Source organism: Trichechus manatus, unplaced genomic scaffold (genome assembly GCF_000243295.1).
Source record: "Trichechus manatus latirostris isolate Lorelei unplaced genomic scaffold, TriManLat1.0 scaffold00028, whole genome shotgun sequence".
NCBI classification, from domain to species: Eukaryota; Metazoa; Chordata; class Mammalia; order Sirenia; family Trichechidae; genus Trichechus; species Trichechus manatus.
This window is the reverse complement of record NW_004443964.1, coordinates 15780686-15801795: the sequence shown is the minus strand read 5'-3', so window position 1 is coordinate 15801795 and position 21110 is coordinate 15780686. Positions and strand designations below refer to the sequence as shown.

The window sequence follows — 21110 nt, the reverse complement described above, 5'->3', positions numbered from 1 at the left end:
AGCCCTGCTTCTTTGCAACAAAAATCCAGCCTCGGACACCCGAAACTTGTGGCTGTGCTGCCATGGAGCTGTGTTAGCACTTGGACCCTTCCTTGGTGAGGCGGTGCTTGAGAAATAACCCCTCTGTATTTTTAACGCGCTTGCCTAGTCTGTGGGTTTCCACTTTCTCCCAAAGAGAATTCCAGGGCCCAGATATGCAAGTTGGAATTTTGAACATCTGAGCCATGTTAGTAAACTGGACCCTCTTCTGTCCATCATCCCCACTCCCTCCCCACAAAAGTCCTCAGTGTACTCTAAGGACATGCTTTTCTCTCCTCCAGGGTCCTGGGGCCCCTGGGCTGTGGCCTGGAGTCCAAGTAATTTCTAGATACAAGAAAGAAGCAAGTTTTCTGAGAGCTTTTATTTCAAACCACAGTCAGATTTTCTCCCAGTTAAACATGCTTCTCAGGGCTTCTGGAAGCCAAGGAGGAGATGCGAGAGAGTGTATCTTGTCACAGAGAAGGAGAGACGGGCTGGCTATTCACACAGGGGAACAACCAGAGCTGGTCAACGAGCACAGGGTCCCCTGGGAGGTTTGCAGAGGACAACTGGAGCCAGCTCATCAAGGACAACTGGCACTGCTGGGACAACTTCGAGCTCCAGTGGAAGGTCCAACCAACAAATTGCCATCCAGTTGATTCCAACTCATGCGACCCCATGCGTGTGTCAGAGTAGAACTGTGCTCCATGGAGTTTTCAAGGCTGGGAACTTCTGGAAGCAGATCACCAGTCCTTTCTTCCAAAGCACCTTTGGGTGAGTTCAAACCATCAACCTTTCAGTTAGTAGTCAAGTGCTTCACTGTTTACACCGCACAGGGGCCCACTGGAAGGAAGGTCAGGCCTCTCCAAACGGCTGTCCGCCTGCCTGTCCTGCCTCCTTCTGACTAGGGCAGATCTGGATGCAGAGTCCACGTGCTCTATCCCCAGAGGAGCCCACCACAGCCCAGAGAAGTGCTGGGAGAAGGGAAGCAGCCTGTGGCCGTCGGGGCGGATGGGAAGAGGGAGAAGCACGACTCTTGCCTCCTCTCTAGAACTTTCTGGGCAAGGGGCTCGGCTTCTGAGGGGAAAGCCCCAAGGGTCGCTAGGGTCCCAGGGGGGCTAATGCTCGGGCTCGGCATCCATGCAGGACTCCCACGGGTTCCGGGGCATTGGAGGCAGGGAGAAGAGCAGGAGTGTGAGGCCACCGAGGAAGAGGAGGACAAAGGCAGTGCAGGCGCAGGCGAAGGACCAGGAGTAATAGTACTCGATCCAGACGGTGTCCTCGCTGTCAATCATGCGTTTCACGGACTGCCGCATGACCTCCACCGAGACGAAGATGCAGAGACCTGGGGACAGAGCAGGAGGCACTCAGGGACAGTGGGAACTCCTGCCCCTAACCCTGCCCCGCCCTGCACTTACCATTTCTACATGCAGAGAAGGTGGGTACTCTCCTTGGGGGAAAAACTCCCTCAAGACTGAGATGCTAAGTAGGAACCCGCAAAAGAGACCCATCTGCCTATTCACCACACAGTTCACTCATCCCTTGTAAGGTTAACGTAGACCTCTTTCCTTCCCCCATTCCTTCCTTCCTCCCTTCTCCCTCCCTCCCTTCCTTCCTTCCTTCTTTCTCTCTCTCTCTCCCTCCCTTCATAACTTAAGAATTGTTTTTATTGAGGTGAAATTCACAGAATGTAAATGTACCCATTTTAAAGTGAACAATTCCACAAGGTTGTGCCACCACCACCTCTATCTGGTTCCAAAACGTTTTCATGCCCCGGAAGGAAATCCTGTGTCTGTTAAGCAGTTATTCCCCATTCCCCCCCCGCTCCCTAACCCTGGTAACAACCAATCTGCTTTCTGTCACTGTAAATTTACCTTTTCTGGACATTTCATATAATGGAATCGTACAATATATGGCCTTTCGTGTTTGACTTCTTTCACTTTGTGTAGTGTCTTCGAGGTGCGTCCATGTTGTAGTACTTTTACATCATTACATTACAGTGATGCATCAGTACTTCATTCCTTTTGTGGCTGAGTAATAGTCCATTGTATTGACGTGCCATCCTACTGATGGACATTTGGGCATTTCCCACTGGTTGACTATCGCGACTAGTGCTGCCGTCAACATGTGTGTACATGTACTTGTCTGAGGCCCTGGTCTTTCTTGATTATTCTCTGCGAAGTTGATTCTGTGCTTGGAGGATGAAGTCATTGTGAGAAGTGCATGAACTTCCAAGATCTGCCTCCCAGCCCACCTAGAGTTGTCGAGGTTTTGACCAAGCTCTGCTCCTGGCTGGAGCCTGGGAATTGCTCCACACCAAACTCCTGAGGTAGGTGTGAGAAGGGGCTGCTGGAACCCCACCCCCCGTGACATTGACGCCAAATCAGGGCACATGGGCAGGAGCCCCCGTTCTACCTGCAAAGGCGTAGAACATGGATGCTGGTCTCAGCAGGTAATCCCTCTTCTTCCGGAAGGACAGGAGGAGGAAGATGGTGCCGATGATGGCGAAGCCAAGGCTGAAGATGGCGATGGCGGCCGCCGAGATGCTGTACTCTGCAAACACAGAGGGGCATTTGTCTGGCCTGGCTGTACCTCCAGCCAGGCTAGTGACAAAGCCACGTACCCATGGCTATTACTTCCATTTCACACGTGTGAAAACTGAGGGTCTGGGAGATTCAGCAACTTCCTTGAAGTCACACAGCACCTAAGGGGTGAGCCAGGACGGCACCGTGTGCCTCATCCCACTTCCCATGTCTTTCAAGGGCACTGCACCCCAAGTACCTCCCACCAGAGGCAGAGGCCTTGGAAGGAGGTGGGAGGCATGTGGCTGGAGACTTTTCTAGAGCAGAAACCTTCCTCTCAGTGTCGGGCAGAGGAGGCTCCTGGGCAGTGGGTGGCCTGTTGTGGGACTGACAAGTGGTCTCTGGAAGGAAGCCAGAGTGTGGCCTGCTACTAAGCATGGGCATGTAAAGATTTGTCAGAGTGTGTGTGGGAGGGTGAATGTGTGTAACACACGTGTAAGGATTTGTCAGAGAGAGTGTGTTTGTGTGTCACGTGTATAATGATTTCTGAGTGTGTGCATGCCAATGCTGTGCGTGTAAAGCTTTGTCAGAATGTTTGCGTTTGCGTGAGTGTGTATGCCGTGTGTGTAAGGATCTGCCAGAGTGTGTGTATATGTGTGTTAGTGTGTGTGCCACACATGTATAGATTTGTCAGAGTGTGTGTGTGAGTGTGTGCTGTGCATGTAAGGATTTGTTAGCATATGAGTGTGTATATGAGTGTGCGTGTGAGTGTATGAGTGTATGTGCTGTGTGTGTAAGGATTTGTTAGCATGAGTATTTGAGTGTGTGTATGAATATGTGTGTGTGTGAGTATGTTAGTGTGCACCATGGGCAGCCATACACACACATGCAGGCACAGGTCTGTATTCATGGCAACGGGCACGTATCTGAGCTGCACTGATCACTAAAGACCCCCAGAGCACAAGGTAGGCTGGGGGACCCACACCCATCCCCACTGTCCCCCTTGCATCCCGAGGCTGATTTACACGCGAGGGCAGGCATCAGGCCCTGGGTCCCCACAGACTCCGACTCTGCCATCCTGAAAGCCATCCCCAGGATCAGAGGGCTAGTTCCATTTCCGTAATGCTGTCACAACGGCTCCCCTTGGGCTCTGGTGGAAGCTGATTCCTGCTGCAATTTAGGACCCTACCAGGAAACTTCTCTTTTGCAAACTCCCAAGAAGACCTGATGCCTGGCCACTCCAGAGGCCTGGGGCTGGAGCCGGCCCTCCAGGGTGAGGAGGTCCACTGATCAAAAGCATCAGGACAGGCTGGTTCCATCAGGAGCAGGGAAGCCAGGGCTTTGGTGCCGAATGATTTTCTGGCTCAACAGCATGTGAAGGAAGTCACTTCTCACCACCCTCCCCCTTCCACTGAGGGCTCACCTTTCTGAGTGGTGACTTGGAAGATCTCCGAGCTCTCACCGGGGTTGAAATGCCTGAAGTAGGAACAGTTTTTCTCTGCAAAGGAGGGAGACAGCCCGTGAGTGGGAGAGAAAGGGACGTGTAACCAGGACAGAGGCTCAGCCGAGGGAGGGTGGGTGCCACACCCCATGGGGGCAGGGAAGGGGTACTCTGGCTGGCCCCCCTCTTCCCCAAACCCTGAAGCTGGACTGAAGCAAACATCTTTCTCTGACCCTCAGAACAAAATTTCAGTGGAAGAACGGGGTTTCATATGAGGCTGGATGTTCCTCAGGAAGCTAAGGCTGACTGAGTCACAGGGCAGACAGTGCTGTGGGCAGAGCCCCATTAGGCAGATGGAACAACCAAGGCTCAGGGCTCAAGTCGTTTGTCACCGGGTACAGGGTCCGTGGTCAACAAAGGGCCAAACGGGGGTTTTCAGCTGGGACGGATTCTGCCCCCTGGGGACATTGGGCAATGTCTGAAGACATTTTTGGTTGTCACAACTGGGCCAATGAGGGGGAGAGGGTGCTACAGGCATCTGGTGGGTAAAAGTATGCTGCTAAGCATCCTACATTGCACAGGAAAAGCCCCCCAACAAGGAATGAATGATTGGTCCAAAATGTCACAGTGCTGAGGCTGGGAAGCCCTGAGTTAACCCAAAGCCTAGAGCTGTTTTTTGGTTTGCTTTTGATCAGAATCCAGGCCCACCCCCTGATTTATTGGGTGCAACCTGGGGATTAGCGCTTTTCAAAAGCATTCCAAGTGATGCTGATGCTCAGCCTGCTCCAGGCCTCTTAAAGGGGGCTTTTTGAGGGCCATCTGGATTGGAGTTGGGGACAGGGTGGAGAATATTCACCTGAGGGCTGGATGTGAACATCATGTCATTTCATCGGGCTCTCAATGCTGTGGTCATAGGTGAAGCCTGGACAAGACCCTCCCCCAGTGAGCTGCTGTGCCTACCTCGTAAGTGTCATAAAAGCGGAAGAAGATCTGCAAACAATAGGACCAAAATATCTGGATTTGATGTGATACAGGGGGCAAAGACAGGGGAAAGGCTCAAAACAAAAATTCTTGCTGACTTGAAATATAATTTCAGGCACTATTTCTCTTCCATTTTTCTAGTCTCTAGTCTCTCCATTTCTCTAGTGTCTCTCACAGCTAGACATATTATAAAATTCAAGTATAGTCTTATCATTTATTGACTAGAATTTTATATTCTTTACTCATGCCTTAGAAAGTAGATGAATGGATTCTTTTATTTGTTTCTCTCCTTAAAAAAAACAAAAACAAAAACTAAATTTATGTTGCTTTTTGTTTGTGTAGGCCCTTCACTGATTTCTCCTTCCGGTGGTTGAGTGATTCTCAATTGAAAAAACATCCCTGCCTCTAGTTCAGAGAGCATCTAGTCCATTAATTCATTTCTCCACCTTTAGGCCACATTTAAACTATTATAAGGAGTTGATGCTTAGTTTCTTCTGGAAAAGGCATCTGCCGAAGTCTTCCTTGTATCTGACTTAACTCATGGAACTGCTACTTAACTGTGTGGCCTCCTACCTCCCCCTTCCATCAGTGTCAGGCTGCTCCCTGTCCTGTGGCTGTGGAAGGAAGTGAGCCCTGAGGCTGGCCCTGGTTTAGCAGCGGTAAGTGTTCCGCGAGGTAAACAGCCTTCTCTTTGAGTGTCTATATTTAAATCGCTTTCCTTTTGAACCGAGGTACCTGGGGTGTCTGGCTGCCAGTGGTGATGTCAGAATTGATGCTACTCTTTTCTCTTTCCAGCATCCGGTGCTATTTTAAAGCAGAATGCAAACCTCTTCTATTTGTTAGATGATTAGCTATAGCTTCTCTTGAGTCACTGCTTCAAAATGGCTGGTGCTATGTCGTATGTCTCCATGCGTCTCCCTCTGGACACAGGAACATTTCTGTTCCTTTCTTTAAGGGCCAATTTCAGTTGTCATTGAAAACCCTCTGGAAAGAATTGACTGCGTTCAACTGCATTTCATGGTCAGCTGCCTCCCTGATGACTCACAGTCCCTGAGTTAAAAGCCTTTGGAGTGGAGGGCCGTGAGATAAAGGCACATGGAGAGCCTGGCCAGGGCACAGCTATCAGGTGGTTCTCGGTTGCTGTGGCTACTCTTGCGCAGGTATCGTTTGGGTTGTCAACCCCCCGCCAGATAAACACCAGGTCCGTTCTGGAGAACTGCTACTGATGCTAGGTGCTTGGGTAGAAACTGTCTTAGTTCACACACACACACACACACACACACACACACACACACACGCACACAACATAAACCAGTTGCTGTCATGTCGATTCTGACTCATGACCAACTCGTGTGTAGAGTAGAACTGTGCTCCATAGGGTTTTCAATGGCTGGGACCTTTTGAATGCAGATTGCCTGGCCTTTCTTCTGAGGTGTCTCTGAGTGAGTTTGAACTGCCGACCTTTTAGTTAGTAGTCAAATGCTTAATCATTTGTGCCACCCAGGGACTCCTTCACACACACAGAGGTAGGTTAAATGTTTGCAGGTACAATATTTCTGCTTCCCTACCTTCCCCCATTAAATGTCCTGACACAGGGCCAGGGAAGCGGGGAGCCCATGGGGTGGAATTCCCACTTGGGGCATCTGGAAGCCATAGCTTTTCTAAAAATAACCCACCAAACTCATTGCCATCGAGTCAATTCTGACTCATAGCAACCCTATAGGACAAAGTAGAAATATCCCATAGGGTTTCCAAGGCTATAAATCTTTACAGAAGCAGACTGCCACATCTTCCTTCCTCAGAGCTGCGTAGGGTCAAACCACCAACCTTTTGGTTAGCAGCCAAGTGCTTAACCACTGAGCAACCAGGGCTCCTTTACAGCTATAGGTTGAGCAATATGAGATTATCAATGTCCAGCTGCTCTCAGACTTGGCTAAACTCAGAGCTTGAAGACTGATGGGCAACCACATCTCCTTTCTTAGACTTGGCACACGAGAAAGGCCAGTGTCTTCCGTCCTTGACCTAGGAGAGGCATCAGCTCCAGGGCCACATGGCTGCCCACCGGAGACCACCAACCCTTCCATGGTCACTGATGGCTTTAGCAGGGGAGGGGCCATGTCAGACCCAGGCCTCAGCTTGGACATGTCCAGCGCCAACATTCAGGACAAATCAAGCATAGCATCTGCCAGTGTCACTCAGGAAGAGTGCAGGGTCCTGTTCAGATGGGCAGACCCCATGGTGAGCCCCTTCCATCCTTGCCCCTTCCCTTTTGCCCAGGTAGTATCTGTGTACACACAGCATCAAGGGCAACTTAACAAGAGAGGACACAAGGAAGATATACAAATGGCCAATAAGCACATGAAAAGATGCTCAGCATCATTACTCATTAGGGAAATGCAAATCAAAACCACAATGAGACACTACTTCACACCCACTAGGATGAGGTCTCATGACTCAGAATCTACTCCACAGCAACTAACAGCAACAGGATGGATATTGTCAGAGAAATGGAAAATAACAAGTATTGGCGAGGATATGGAGAGATTAGCACACTCATCTACTGCTGGTGGGATTGTAAAATAATGTAGTCACTGTGGAAAATACTTTGGAAGTTCCTCAAAAGTAAAATTATCATATGACCCAGAAATTCCTCTCCTAGGTACATACACAAAAGAATTGAAAGCAGGAACTCAAACAGATACTTGTACTCCAATGATTATTGCAGCATTATTCACAATAGCTAAAATGTGGAAACAACTCAAGTGCCCATCAACAGATGAACGGGTAAACAAAATATGGTATATCCATACAATGGAATATTACTCAGCCATAAAGAGAAATGAAGTTCTGATACTCTTACCCTTGAGTCAATTCAACTCATGGCAACCCCAGTAAAGTTCTGATACATGCTATGACATGGGTGATGATGCCAAGTGAAAAAGTTAGACACAAAAGGAAAATATTGTCCTTTTCAAAGCCCCCTATGGGCACTCCATACTCCAGCTTTCCCTTTTAAGCTTGTTGTTTAGCTTTATGTTTGCCCCAACTGTTATCTACTGCCTGAGACAGCCGGATGTTAAACAATTGCTGCTGATTGTTCTTGACAAATGCCCTTGGGGAAAACACTGTTTGCACGGGTGAGCTCAGAGTCGGGTCAAATACAGATGGTCTTGCAAGTGGGGTCTTCCCGGGAACCACCAGACAGGTCAGACAATGACAATTCTCAGGAATGGTACTGAGAAGGAGCTCCAACCTGTTCTGCAACCTCTAGTGGCTGCTGTACTGTTGGTTTTCAACACTAATGGGGAGGCTTGAGGAGTCCCTGGGTGGTGCAAACAGTTAAGCCCTCGGCTGCTAACCAAAAGGTTGGAGATGAGAGTCCACCCAGAGGTGCCTCAGAAGAAAGACCTAGTGACCTACTTCTGAAAAACCAGCCACTGAAAACCCTATGGAGCACAGTTCTACTCTGACACACACGGAGTCACCACAAGTTGGAATCGATTCCAAAGCAACTGTTTTTTTTTTCCTTTTTGAAGGGGGGAAGTGGTGATTAGGAGTGTTGTTGGTGCCGTCAAGTTGGTTCTGACTCATAGCGACCCTGTGTACAACAGAACAAAACGTTGCTCTGCCCTGCGCCATCCTCACAATCATTTCTATGTTTGAGCCCATTGTTGCAGCCACCGTGTCAATCCATCTCATTGAGGGTCTTCCTCTTTTTCGCTGATCCTCTACTTTACCAAACATGATGTCGTTCACCAGGGACTGGTCCCTCCTGATAACACGTCCAAAGTACGTGAGACGAAGTCTTGCCATCCTTGCTTCTAAGGAGCATTCTGGTTGCACTTCTTCCAAGACCGATTGGTTCGTTCTTCTGGCAGTCCATAGTATATTCAATATTCTTCGCCAACACCATAATTCAAATGCATCAATTCTTCACTCTTCCTTATTCATTGTCTAGCTTTCATGTGCATATGAGGTGATTGAAAATACCTTGGCTTGAGTCAGGCACATCTTAGTCCTTGTCTTAGGCTGTGTTCTCTAGAGAACCAAGCTGGTAAAGCGTATAAATATATATATATAGAGATTTATATCAAGGAAACAGCTCACATGATTGTAGAGGCTAGAACATCCCAAGTCCATGGATCAGGGTAGAGGCCTCTCCCAAGTCACACAGCCACAGAAGCTGGCGAGCCCAAGATCAGCAGGTCGGGGAGCAGGCCTCCCGCTCACAGTCTGTGAAGGTCGACGAATTACAAATTTGGCACGTAAGCTGACAGCTCAAATCCCAAGACCAGAGATGAGATGACAGAAGGTAGCTGCAGGATCCAGAGAGAGCAAAAAGCCAGAATGTCTGCTTATATTCAGATGTAGGCCACACCTCTAAGGAAACTCCCTTTCATCTGATTGGCTACTCACAGTATATTCAATCATGGGAGTGATCACATTTAAACACTGAGAATCATGGCCCATCCAAGTTGACACACAGTCTTAACCATCACAGTCCTCAAGGTGACATCTTTGCCTTTAGCACTTTAAAGAGGTCTTTTGAGCAGATTTGCCCAATGTTATAAGTCATTTTATTTCTTGACTGCTGTTTCCATGAGTGTTAACTGTAGATCCAAGTAAAATGAAATATTTGACAACTTCCATATTTTCTCCATTTATCACGTCCAGTTGTGAGGATTTTTGTTTTCTTTATGTTGAGTGTAATCCATACTGAAGGGTGTGGTCTTTGATATACATCAGTAACTTCTTCAAGTCCTCTTCACTTTCAGCAAGCAAGGTCGTGTCATCTACATAGCTCAGGTTGTTAATGAGTCTTCCTCCAATCCTGATGCTATGTTCTTCTTCATATAGTCCAACTTCTCGGATTATTTGCTCAGCATACTGATTTATAAGTATGGTGAAAGGATACAACCCTGCACACAGCTTTCCTGATTTTAAATCATGAAATATACCTTTGCTCTATTTGAACAACTGCCTCTTGGTCTATGTACAGGTTCCTCATGAGCACAATTAAGTGTTCTGGAATTCCCATTCTTCACAATGTTATCCATAATTTGTTATGATCCACACAGTCAAATGCCTTTTCATAGTCAATAAAACACAGGTAAACATCTTTCTGGTATTCGCTGCTTTCAGCCAGGATCCATCTGGTATCAGCAATGATATCCCTCGTTCCATGTCCTCTTCTGAATCCGGCTTGAATTTCTGGCAGTCCCCTGTTGATGTACTGCTGCCACCATTTTTTGAACTATCTTCAGCATAATTTTACTAGCATGTGATATTATTGATATTGTTTGATACTTTTCACATTCCATTGGATCGCCTTTCTTTGGAATAGGCACGTATATGGATCTCTTCCAGTCAGTTGGCCAGGTAGCTGTATTCCAAATGTCTTGGCATAGATAAGTCAGCACTTCCAGTGTTGCATCCCTTTGTTGAAACACCTCAGTTGAGATTCCATCAATTCCTGGAGCCTTGTTTTTCGCCAATCCCTTCAGTGCAGCTTGGACTTCTTCCTTCAGTACCGTTGGTTCTTGATCATATATTACCTCCTGAAATTATTGAACTTCGACCAATTTTTTTGGTACAGTGACTTTGTGTATTCCTTCAATCTTCTTTTGATGCTTCCTGAGTCATTCGATTTTTTGCCCATAAAATCCTTTAATATTGCAACTCGAGGCTTTAATTTTTTCTTCAGTACCTTCAGCTTGAGAAATGCTGAGTGTGTTTTTCCCTTTTGGTTTTCTAATTCCAGGACTTTGCACGTTTCATTATAATAGTTTACTTCTGTCTTCTCGAGCTGCTCTTTGAAATCTTGTGTTCAGCTCTTTTACTTCATCATTTCTTTCATTCGCTTCAGCTACTCTACATTCAAGGGCAAGTTTCAGAGTTTCTTTTGACGTCCATTTTGGCCTTTTTTTTTTTCTGTCTTTTTAATCACCTTTTGCTTTCTTCATGTATGATGTCTTTGATGTCATACCACAACTTGTCTTGTCTTCGGTCATTAGTGTTCAATGCATCAAATCTCTTCTTGAGATGGTCTCCAAATTCAGGTGGGATATACTCAAGGTTGTACTTTGACTCTTGTGGATTTGTTTTAATTGTCTTCAGCTTCAACTTGAACTTGCATATGAGCAATTGACGGTCTGTATTGCCATTGGCCCTTGGCCTTGTTCTGACTAATGATATTGAGCTACTTCATCATCTCTTTCCACAGATGTAGTCAATTTGATTCCTGTGTACTCCATTTGGCAAGGTCCACATGTATAGTCACCATTTATGTTGTTGAAAAAAGGTATTTCCAATGAATAAGTTGTTGGTCTTGCAAAACTCTATCATGCTATCTCCCTTGCTGTTTCTATCACCGAGGCCATATTTTCCAACTAGTGATCCTTCTTCTTTGTTTCTAGCTTTCACATTCCAACCACCAGTAATTATCGATGCATCTTAATTGCATGTTTGATCAATTTCAGACTGCAGAAGTTGGTAAAAATCTTCAGTTTCTTCATCTTTGGCATTAGTGGTTGGTGTGTAAATTTGAATAATAATCAAATTAACTGTTCTTGTTTGTTAACATGGTGACCCTGATGGTATTTGGAATACCAGTGGCATACAGCATCACAGCAACACATAAGCTACCACAGCATGACAAACTGACAGACGAGTGGCGGTGAACAGGAATCGGGCAAGCTAAAACACCACAAAACGCGCTGTTCTTATTGAGATTCAGCCATTTTTCTTGAATTAAATACTCCCCAGGTTGCTGCAAGACTTTGGTCCATTTTCAGAACTCTGAAAACATTGATTCTGACCATTTGTGCTAGTGAATGTTCCCATTGCTTCTATGGTGGCAAGGATTTGGGGAGGTCCTTACTCTGCCATTTTTTCTGGTATCACCTCAAGTTAGTATACGTAAAGCATATGCTAACACAGTCTACCTTTGCATTTGTTATTATTATTATTGCTGTTGTTGTTGTTAATAATACACGAGAGAACATGTACGAACCCTCTTCCTCCCTTCAGAAAAGCATGGTCCCAGGGAGTGCGGGAAGGGCAGGTGGGGAAGGAAAAAGGCATGGGCTGGCAGAGAAAGGAGAGGGAAGCAGCAGAAACACGCTTCGGAAACTTGTTGGGGGGAAGGTGGTGCTCCGTGACACAGTGTGGGGGGTCTGACTCGCAGCTACACTGGAGCGAGAAGGCGAACAGGTGGACTCTGCTCAGGCTCAAGACTGAGCTGTGCTCGCTGTTCCCCCGCGGCTGGTCCGGTCGCCATTCCCTGCGTCTCTCCCTTGTGTAAAACCAAGCTTACCTCCTGCTCATCTGCTCTGTGAACTCACCAGACTTTAAAAGTCAGGTGCCTCCCAGGTCAGAGAGAAGAACCTGGACGGGATGTCCCCACGTGTGGTCCCTGGATACGCTGCCGTGCCATGCCCTGCTCAGCCTGTCCCAGTGGAGCTGGCTGGATGACGCATCTGTTTACGGGTGTGCTTGGCGGTGGCTGAGAGGCATGGGCTCCTGGCTATGTGATACCCTTCTAGCACATGCCCATGCCTGTCAAGGCCCTCAGTGCTGGGACTGTGTTTTTCCAAGACAGCTGGGTATTTGAATCTTCCAGGCTTCCAGGGACAGGAAGGGTGAACAAGGGTATTCCTGGAGGAAGCAGGAGGGAAGGAGAGACAGGAGCAGAGCGGCAGGCTTGGGGCTGGGCGAGGCTGCGGGATCTTGGGGCATGCAGCTTGGATGCCCCTGAAGGGCAGGTCTCAAGGGGCAGCTGTCTGACAACAGAGGAAATAATTCTGCAATCAGGTGCGATGCCACACACACTGTGGGCCACTGCCACCTTGGAGGGATGTTTGTGGGGACTGGACAGGACCTTTGGAAGCTGAGCCCAAGTCCTGTATCTTGCAGAGGAGGATTCAAAGGACAAGAGGGGCTTTGTCCTCCACCATGATCATCTAGGGGGTTCCTCGGCAATGCATGACCCGAGCCCAGGCCTCCCATGCTCCACACAGTGCTCTTTAGATGCGTGGTCTACTGGCTATGAATACAGATGGTTTCACATGTGCAGAATGGAGACTACTCTGCCTAAGGCCAGGTATTCTGGACCAGGAACTCACCTTCAGTGCGTGGGTTGAGCCACACGTTAGGAAATCGAGGAATATGCGTAAGTGACAGAGGAATCAAATGCATTCTAACTCAGAAGGGGTTTGAGCAGGGAGAGCCGTGCAGCAGGACAGAGGGTCTGAGAGAAAGGCAGGTGCTCAGCTACAGGCAGGCTGGCTTCATAGGCATAGGACTCTAGACCCCACACTTGGAAGGGCCCTGCACTTGGTTTGATGCTCTGCTGCCACTGTCTCGAAATTCTTAAAAAAAATTTTAACAAAGAGCCCTGGTGTTTTCATTTTGCACTGTGCCTAGAATTCTGTGTTGCCGTCGAGTCGATTCCCACACACGGTGCCTCCACGTATGTCAGAGCAGAACTTTGCTCCATAGGGTTTTCAATGGCTGATTTTTTGTAAGTCGATTGGCATCTCTGGGTGGACTCAAACCTCCAACCTTCCAGTTAGCAGCTGAGCGTGTTAGCCGCTTGCACCACCCAGAGACTTCAGAAAACCAGCTGCTGTGGTGTCGATTCCGACTCTTGGTGGCCCCATGGGTGGAGTAGAACTGTGCTCATAGGCTTTTCTCGTGTGTGTGTGTGTGTGTGTGTGTGTGTGTGTGTGTGTGTGTGTGTGTATGCTCCATAGGGTTTTCAATGGCTGATTTTTCAAAAGTAGATCGAGGTGCCTCTGGGTGGATTTGAACCTCCAAACTTTCAGTTAGCAGAGTGCATTAACACTTTGCACCACCCAAGGACTCCAGAACTTCTGGAGCTGGTCCTACATACGCTTCTGCCAGGAGGCCCAAGAATGAAGCTGCTGGCCCTTCAGCGTGGGAACGCAGAGCCACGGGCCCACCCATATTTATAGGACGATAGCGGGCCTGGCACACCCAGACCAGTGACCACCACTGGGAGCAGAAGCCCCTAGACTGTTAGATCTGCAGTTTCTTTCAGGAGTCTGTTGTCCTACCTGTCCAGCCCTCGTCTCTGGGTGAAAAGCCCCAAGCCTCAGCAAGACAGAAATAGCTGGAGACAAATGCCCTCATTTCACAACGGGCTCTGGCCGTCAGCACAACCACGCACAATTCCGAGTCTCATCCCTGCGCTGTCTGAGCCAGGGATGGGGGGACGGGGAAGGGCAGGAGGCGGGTACGGGGACAGGGAGTGGGTACTTTACCCCCAGACAGGGTGATGGTTCTGCAGCCCTTGTCCTTGCTGTCACTCAGGACGACGCTCTTGGTGCAAATCCGCCAGAGGCCGAAGTGGGCCACCTCACAGGTGCTGTTGTGGTGCTCCACGTGGGGGCTGAGCACGGCCCAGTGGTCGGTCACCACAGCCGCCATGGCCAGCACGACGCCCACCAGGATGAAGAAGAGGGTCACGCGGACCTTCAGGGTTTCGGTCTGGGACATGGTCGGGTCCTAGGGTGGGACGCAGTGGCCACGGCTCTCAGGGCAGGTGGCAGCTGGGCTTGGGTGGCAACGGGTGGCGAGCTGGGGGTCGGAGCTAAGTTTAGTGTGCCTGGTTGAGCCAGAATGGGCCGGCCTTGGGGCTGAGGGAGGGGGCTGAGCAGCTGCCCAGGCTATTAATGCCCGTCTCCTGGTGTGTCACCACGGTGGTGTCTGCTCCGATTTCAGGGCGTTCTTCCCCTCAGGAGCCAGAAATACCCAAGGCGGGCAGGGAGAAGAGGCTCTGCGGGGTGATTTGAGATCCCCACGGGGCGGCGCTCAGGATGCCTGAGTCAGGCAGGGGACCACGTGTGTGGGCATCTGCCTGCTCTGGACGAGGGCAGTGGACCCCGGGGGGCTTCCTGAGTCTTTCACTGTGAGGGCTGGTGACCAGGGTGGGGTAAGTACGTCCTTGTCTTGGGAGTCTGGGGGACTCAGGACCCTGCCAGGGGACCCCAGGGATCCCCCAGCCAGGGGCCTAGGCAAGCGCTGTACTTCTGAGCCCAACCACGTCTCCCAAACCTCAGGATGATTTTAGGTGGTCCCCGGGCCTGGCATTACCAACTCCAGAGTGAGAGGCTCTTGCCTTCTCAGTTCTCTTTCTAAGCTCACTTTAGGGTCAGGAAGTGCTGAATTCATCTCTGACGCTTGCAAACCACCCTTGCAGGCAAAGCGAGCCTGGCCTGGGAGGCATCAGACTGCAGAGCTGGCCGTGACTCAGACCACTCTTTTTAGTTTTATCTTCTGTTAATGCCAGCTAAGAATGATTTTCCAGCTATGTTTCCTTTTACAAAATAAATGTATTTAAGAAAAAAGAACAGAAGTAGGTTGATTTACAGGTGACTAGTAGGAGTCTGGCACCCTTGGGTGATGCAGACAGCTGATGTGCTGGGGTGTTAACTGAAAGCTTGGCAGTTTGAGCCCACCCGGAGGCACCTTGGAAGAAAGGCCTGGTGATCAGAAGAAAGGCCTGGGAAGATCACCAGGCCTTTCTTCTGAGGCGCCTTGGGTAGAGTGAATCTCCAGTCTTTCAATTAGCAGCTGAGCACGTTAACTGTTTACACCACCCACGGACTTCAGTGTTTCCAGTGGGGGCTAATCTGTCACAATTGACTGCCTCCATGATTGATGTGTTGATGCCCATGCTTTAGCTCAGAGGTGACTGTCTCCAGCAGGTGGGCCCTCTCCCTGGGGAACTCCAGGAAGTGGGGACATGCCACACAGCCTCTGAGCCCACTCACACCGCCTGTGTGGGCCCAGCCTCGGGAAAACCCCAGGTGGAGTCAGCCAGGCAAGGTGGTTCTCGGGCAGGGGTGCTGGGTTGCCTGAGGCAGACCTAGTGGGTGCCAGGCACACAGAAAAGCAGCAGCCAAGGAGTGAGAAGAGGGCTCTGGAGTTTTAAGGCAGAACACCTAGAAAGAAGCTATCATAATTGTATATACATGCAGATGTGGTGTCATTCGAGGATATGAAAATGAAATCTGAGCTCCCTGGTGTGGTAGGTGGGCACCCTAAGCTCTGCCCTGCTGGGAATGCTGAAGGTCTTGGAACGGGCCTAGAACAGTGCTCTCTCCGTGCAGCCACAATATTGCAGCTGTCACAGAAGCCAGGCCTCCCGAGGTCAGCACAGCCAGCGCCAAGTCTGTGCTGCCTGCAGGAGCCCTCAACCTCCTACCCAGGAGCAAAAGCATGAAAGATTGATGACCCTTCTTTCTGAAGCCGTGTTTGTGTGAATCTCCCCCGAGGCTGGCAGCCCCAGGGATTGTAGGCATGTCTACCTTCTCCTCCCCTTTTACTAAAACTCCTCAAACAGACCGTGTGGCTCTCGGCTCTGCCCTCTATGCTGCCCCCAGAGGCCGCTGTGGGCCACCTGCTTGGCTTCCCCAGCAGGGCCAGCAAAGGGGCTCACTGGCCGCTGGCACTGCTGAGATGGGCAGGAGGGATGAGAGATTCAGCATTCTCCCCCGGGGCCTGAGGCCTGGTGGCCGGCGTAAGGATAACTGATGATGCACATTACCAGCTTAGCCTGTGGTAGACCATCTATCCAGGATGGCTATTATTATTACTTATAGACTGCAGATGGATCTGTTTTCTCTAATGGGCTGTAAGCGATGGTGAGACTGCTATGAACTCATTCGGGGTCCCTCCCAGAGCCCAGTCTGGATCTGAGCACAGAGTAAGACTTTCAGAAATGCTTGTTGAGCAATTTTTGGATGGATGGATGGGTGGATGGATGGATGGATGGATGGGTGGGTGGGTGGATGGATGGATGGATGGATGGTTGGATGGATGGATGGATGGATGGATGGATGGATGGATGGACTGAGAGAAAGAAAAGGACAGAAGTACAAATAATTTACTCCACCAGATGATCCAAAGGACATTTCTATATGGCCTTCAGACCACAGGGACATAAGAAATGCCAGCTGGGGCAGACTTGGGACCACTTGGACCAATAAGCTAATTTGTCTTAAGGTTCTGAGAGATATTTAGGAGCACACAATCATCCTCTGTGATGCCAAATTTATAAGGAAGCTTCCAAAAATATTGTGTGATCACGCATATATGAAATAGCTAGGACAGGCAAATGCACAGAGGCAGAAAGCAGATTAGTGGGGAGATATTGCTTATTAGGATTCCCTGGGTAGTGCCAATGGTTAACACGCTCAGCTGCTAACTGAAAGGTGGGAAGCTGGAGTCCACTCAGAGGCACTTCAGAAGAAAAGTCGGGCAATCAACATCCCGCAAAATCAACCATTGAAAACTAGATGGAGCACCTGTCTACTCTGACACACTTGGGGGTCGCCGTGAGTCAGAGCTGACTCAAGGGCAACTGGTTTTATTGCTTAATAGGTACAGAGTTTCTGTTTGGGTAATGAAAAAGCTTTGGATATAAAGAGTAGTGATGGTTGAAAAAAAAAAATTGAAGGAAAGGGAGCAAAATTCTGAAAAGAAAAAGGAAATATCCTCCAAAGATCTAACGTTGTCTACAGATAAACTTCCAAGTGGATAGGCCATACTCGCCTAATTGGGAGTCTTCTGTATTGTGCTCATCTGAAAGGAACTTGTTTTCATTTGTCCCAGTTGACTGCCGTTCTCCCAAGAAGGATCAGACCTTAACTAGGGGAAGGAAAACATCCCCTGTAGGTGGATTTGATCTGAACCAGGGCCAGAGCACACCTGGGTGAGAGCCAGACAAACACTCATTGGTAATGTGCTGATCTAATTTTGGGCTCAGGCTTGATTAGACAGAGGAATGGCTTTGGTGTTTAATCGTAAAATGCTATAAGAAAGCAAGGTGCTACTCCCTTCATCCAACGAAACCTCCCCATGCTACTTAATCTCCTGCTTCCACAGCTCAACTCAGACCCTCTGCTGCCGCCAGGCTCCCTGCCCTCAATTTCACCTCGTGAGCCGACGGCATCCCTTTGCCAAGGGGGTCCCAGAGCTGCATGTCACCTGCCCCCCACCCCTGGCTTTTCAGAGCTTCTTAGGGAGGCGGGCAGAAGTCTGTGGGACAGCTTGACAGCCAAAGTGTGTTTAAGAAAGTGCAGAGTATGGCACTTAGCAAAGTAAGACATGGGCTGACCTCAAATGGCCGCGGCACACAGTGTTGTGGGGAGTTGGGGGGCTCCTTTCCAGCTCTGTTCCCCAAATGTTGATGCTCACTGGCATCCTGGGACTCTCTTTATCCTGTTCTCTCTGGTTCAGCTCCTCTCCTCTTCCTGGTCCAGGATCCAATCCAATACTACACATTGCATTTACTTGTTATATCTCGTTGTTGTTACTGCTGTTAGTGGACATCGAGTCGATTCTGACTCATGGTGACCCATGTGTGCAGAGTAGAGCTGCTCCTTACGGTTTTCAAGGTTGTGACCTTTCGGAAGCAGATCTCCAGGCCTGTCTTCTGAGGTGCCTCTGGGTGGGTTTGAACTGCCAAACTTACGCTAGTAGTTGAGTGATCGTTTGTGCCACCTGGGGACCCCTTGCTCTCCTCTTTCAGTTTCCACACCCTCCCCCACCCAAGTATTTCCTGACCACTTGAGCTCAGGGGACATCTCCCGAGTGCTGTTTATCCAGGACTCCCCAAATGCCTCCAGTGCACAGAGGGCTGGGGACACACCTAAGTTAGGGAGTGGCTTAGGCCCACACGCAGAAGGAAAGACACACCCCATGTCCTTGAGGAGCTCACCACTGTTTAGGCAGCCGGGCCTTCCTGGGAAGGGCTGGAGCTTCAGGGGACAGGCTCGTCGACTGGAGTAAATCTCCAAGCAGGACAGAGGGCCCCAGAGGAGGCCGGGTGATGCGTCCGTGCTGTGTCCACCTGTACAGAGCCCCCTGGGGAGCCTGTGCCCAAGAATGGTTTCATCAGATGCACTCCATACACCCGTGGGGGATGAGAAGATGTGACAGGGGGACAAGCGTTTTTTATTCTAAGGCTTTTGTATTTATTTTAATGTGGATAGGAAGTATCAACAGCATGCTGCCATTAATATTTCTTTAGGGCAAGGCCAAAGGAAGCCAGTGGCACAAACGGCTAAGCACTGAAAGGTTGGCAGTTCGAACCCTCCCAGTGGCTCCGAGGGAGAAAGATCTGGCAATCTGCTCCCATAAGATAAGACACAGGCTCTTTCCTTAACAGCTGAGAAGGGGCCCTGATTGAAGGAAAGCAGCAAAGCTCCAGCACCATGGGCACTGTATTAGTTTCCTGTTGCTGCTGTAACAAATGACCACAAATTCCATGGCGTAGACAATATGAGTTTACTTATCTTACAGTTCTGGAGGTCAGAAGTGTCACTGGGCTAAAATCAAGCTGTCAGCAGGGCTGTGTTCCTTCTGGAGGCTGTACGGGAGAATTTGTTCCTTGCCTTTTCCATCCTCTAGAGGCCGCCTGCATGCCTTGGTTGATGGCCCTCTTCTTTCTTCAAAGCCAGCAATCCCATCATCTGATCTCTACTTCCATCATCACATCTCCTTCCCTGACTCTCCTGCCTCTCTCTTTCCCTTACAATGGCCCTTGTGATTACGTTGGGCCCACCTGGATAATCCAGGATAATCTCCCCATCTCAGAATCCTTAATGTAATCACACCTGCAAAGTCCCTTATGCCATGTAAGAAAACATATTCACATGTTCCAGGGATTGGGATGTAGACTTCTTAGGGGGGCCATTATTCTGCCTATCCCAGGCAGCGATTCACAAGCTGCTTGATTTTCTCCAATATCACCTTGCAGCTTAGGTGCAGGAATGGAGAAGATGGAAGGTGAGATTGAAAAAAGATTTGAGACTTTTCTAGGAGGGAAAAGCTAGAAGGAAAAGGGGCCGAAAGAACTGAGTGTACCAGCAGGGGTGATGTTACATGACAACCTGTCATGGTCTAGGCTAGTTAGGATGGCTTTGCAACCAGGAAGGGTGATATATTGGGAGAGAATGAAGAGTTCATGGCCCGAAAGGGCTCAGTGGGGCCAGGGAACAGGTGGAACATTCAGAATTGTGATCAGAGAGGAGGACAATGGCCCTAAAGATCCCAAAAGGGGGCACTTAGGAGTGACGACATGGTCCAGGCTGGAGATGGAGGTCAATGATGCTGGGAAGGCCCAGAGCTGTGAGGCCAGGGAGTGGTTGGCCCATGACATTGATGTGGTTCAGTGTGATGGCAGTGGGACTCTGGGCCAGAGGAGGCTTTTAGCCAGATGCTGAAGCCTTTGATAAATACAAGGGAATGTCTAGGAAGGATTCTGGGAGATGACAGTGATAAGAAAGGGTTGAGGGTGGTCTACCCTGTCCCTCTGAGGAGAAGGCTCTTCCCCAGGAGGATAGAAGAACAAAGGTTTGGAGGTATCAGTATCCCCCACTGCTTTTTCTCCTGCAGTTATAAGTCCAAGGACATGAGTTCCTAACCTGCTCTGATCACAGACTTGTGTTCCTGAGGTTGCACTGGCATTTTGTTGGAAGCTGCAAGTTTAAAAATATCTGTATCAGGCATATCTGTCCCAACCCTCCTCTGGGTTCTAAGGCCCCTCAGATCCTCTTTCTCCTTTTCCACCCCCACACCTCTCAGTACTGAGCACAGGACTGGGCAGCCAGGAGCGCTATATTGGGAGCCTGGGCAAGAACTTATGCAGGCAGAATGAATGGCTTTCACCAGGGAGGACAAAGGGAAGCAGTGTCCAGGGGGGAGAGCATGGTTTCATCTATCCCAGGAAGCGCAGGGAGGTTTGGGGAGGCTTGAAGATGCTTTGGGAGTTCCCGAGGGTACAGTGGAGATGGAGGATGTAAAGGAGGGTTGATAGGTGAAGAAGAAGCTTAGAGCCGGGTGAGGAGACTAGGAAGACAGATTATATTTTCCAAAAATGGCCACGGTAATTGTCATGTATTGAATTGTGTCCCCCAAAAATATCTGTCAATTTGGCTAAGCCATGATTCCCAGTATTGTGTGATTGTCCACCATTTTGTCACCTGATTTGATTTTCCTAAGTGTTGTAAATCCTACCTCTAAAATATTAATGCAGTGGGATTAGCAGAAGTTATGTTAATGAGGCAGGACTCAATCTACAAGATTAGGTTGTGTCTTAAGCCAATCTCTTTTGAGAT

General features: G+C 49.1%; 1 protein-coding gene across 1 annotated transcript; it reads right to left on the bottom strand.

Annotated features, from left to right (window-relative positions):
• Positions 1-1112: 1112 nt before the first annotated feature.
• Positions 1113-14529, bottom strand: CACNG1 (calcium voltage-gated channel auxiliary subunit gamma 1). The gene is made up of 4 exons (XM_004374201.1): positions 14247-14529; positions 3964-4038; positions 2434-2571; positions 1113-1363 (listed from the first exon to the last, which is right to left on the bottom strand). The coding sequence occupies exons 1-4, from the start codon at positions 14479-14481 to the stop codon at positions 1137-1139; spliced, it is 675 nt and encodes a 224-aa protein (XP_004374258.1). The 5' UTR covers positions 14482-14529; the 3' UTR covers positions 1113-1136.
• Between the last annotated feature and the right edge of the window lie 6581 nt (positions 14530-21110).

Bases quoted from the DNA above. Each gene is read 5' to 3' on its own strand.
- CACNG1 (XM_004374201.1), bottom strand. From the start codon at position 14,481: ATGTCCCAGACCGAAACCCTGAAGGTCCGCGTGACCCTCTTCTTCATC. The intron at 4,039-14,246 runs GTAAAGTACCCA...CCTCCTTTGCAG, and splicing joins AACCATCACCCTGTCTGGGG to AGAAAAACTGTTCCTACTTC. The intron at 2,572-3,963 runs GTGAGCCCTCAG...CTGTGTTTGCAG, and splicing joins CCAAGTCACCACTCAGAAAG to AGTACAGCATCTCGGCGGCC.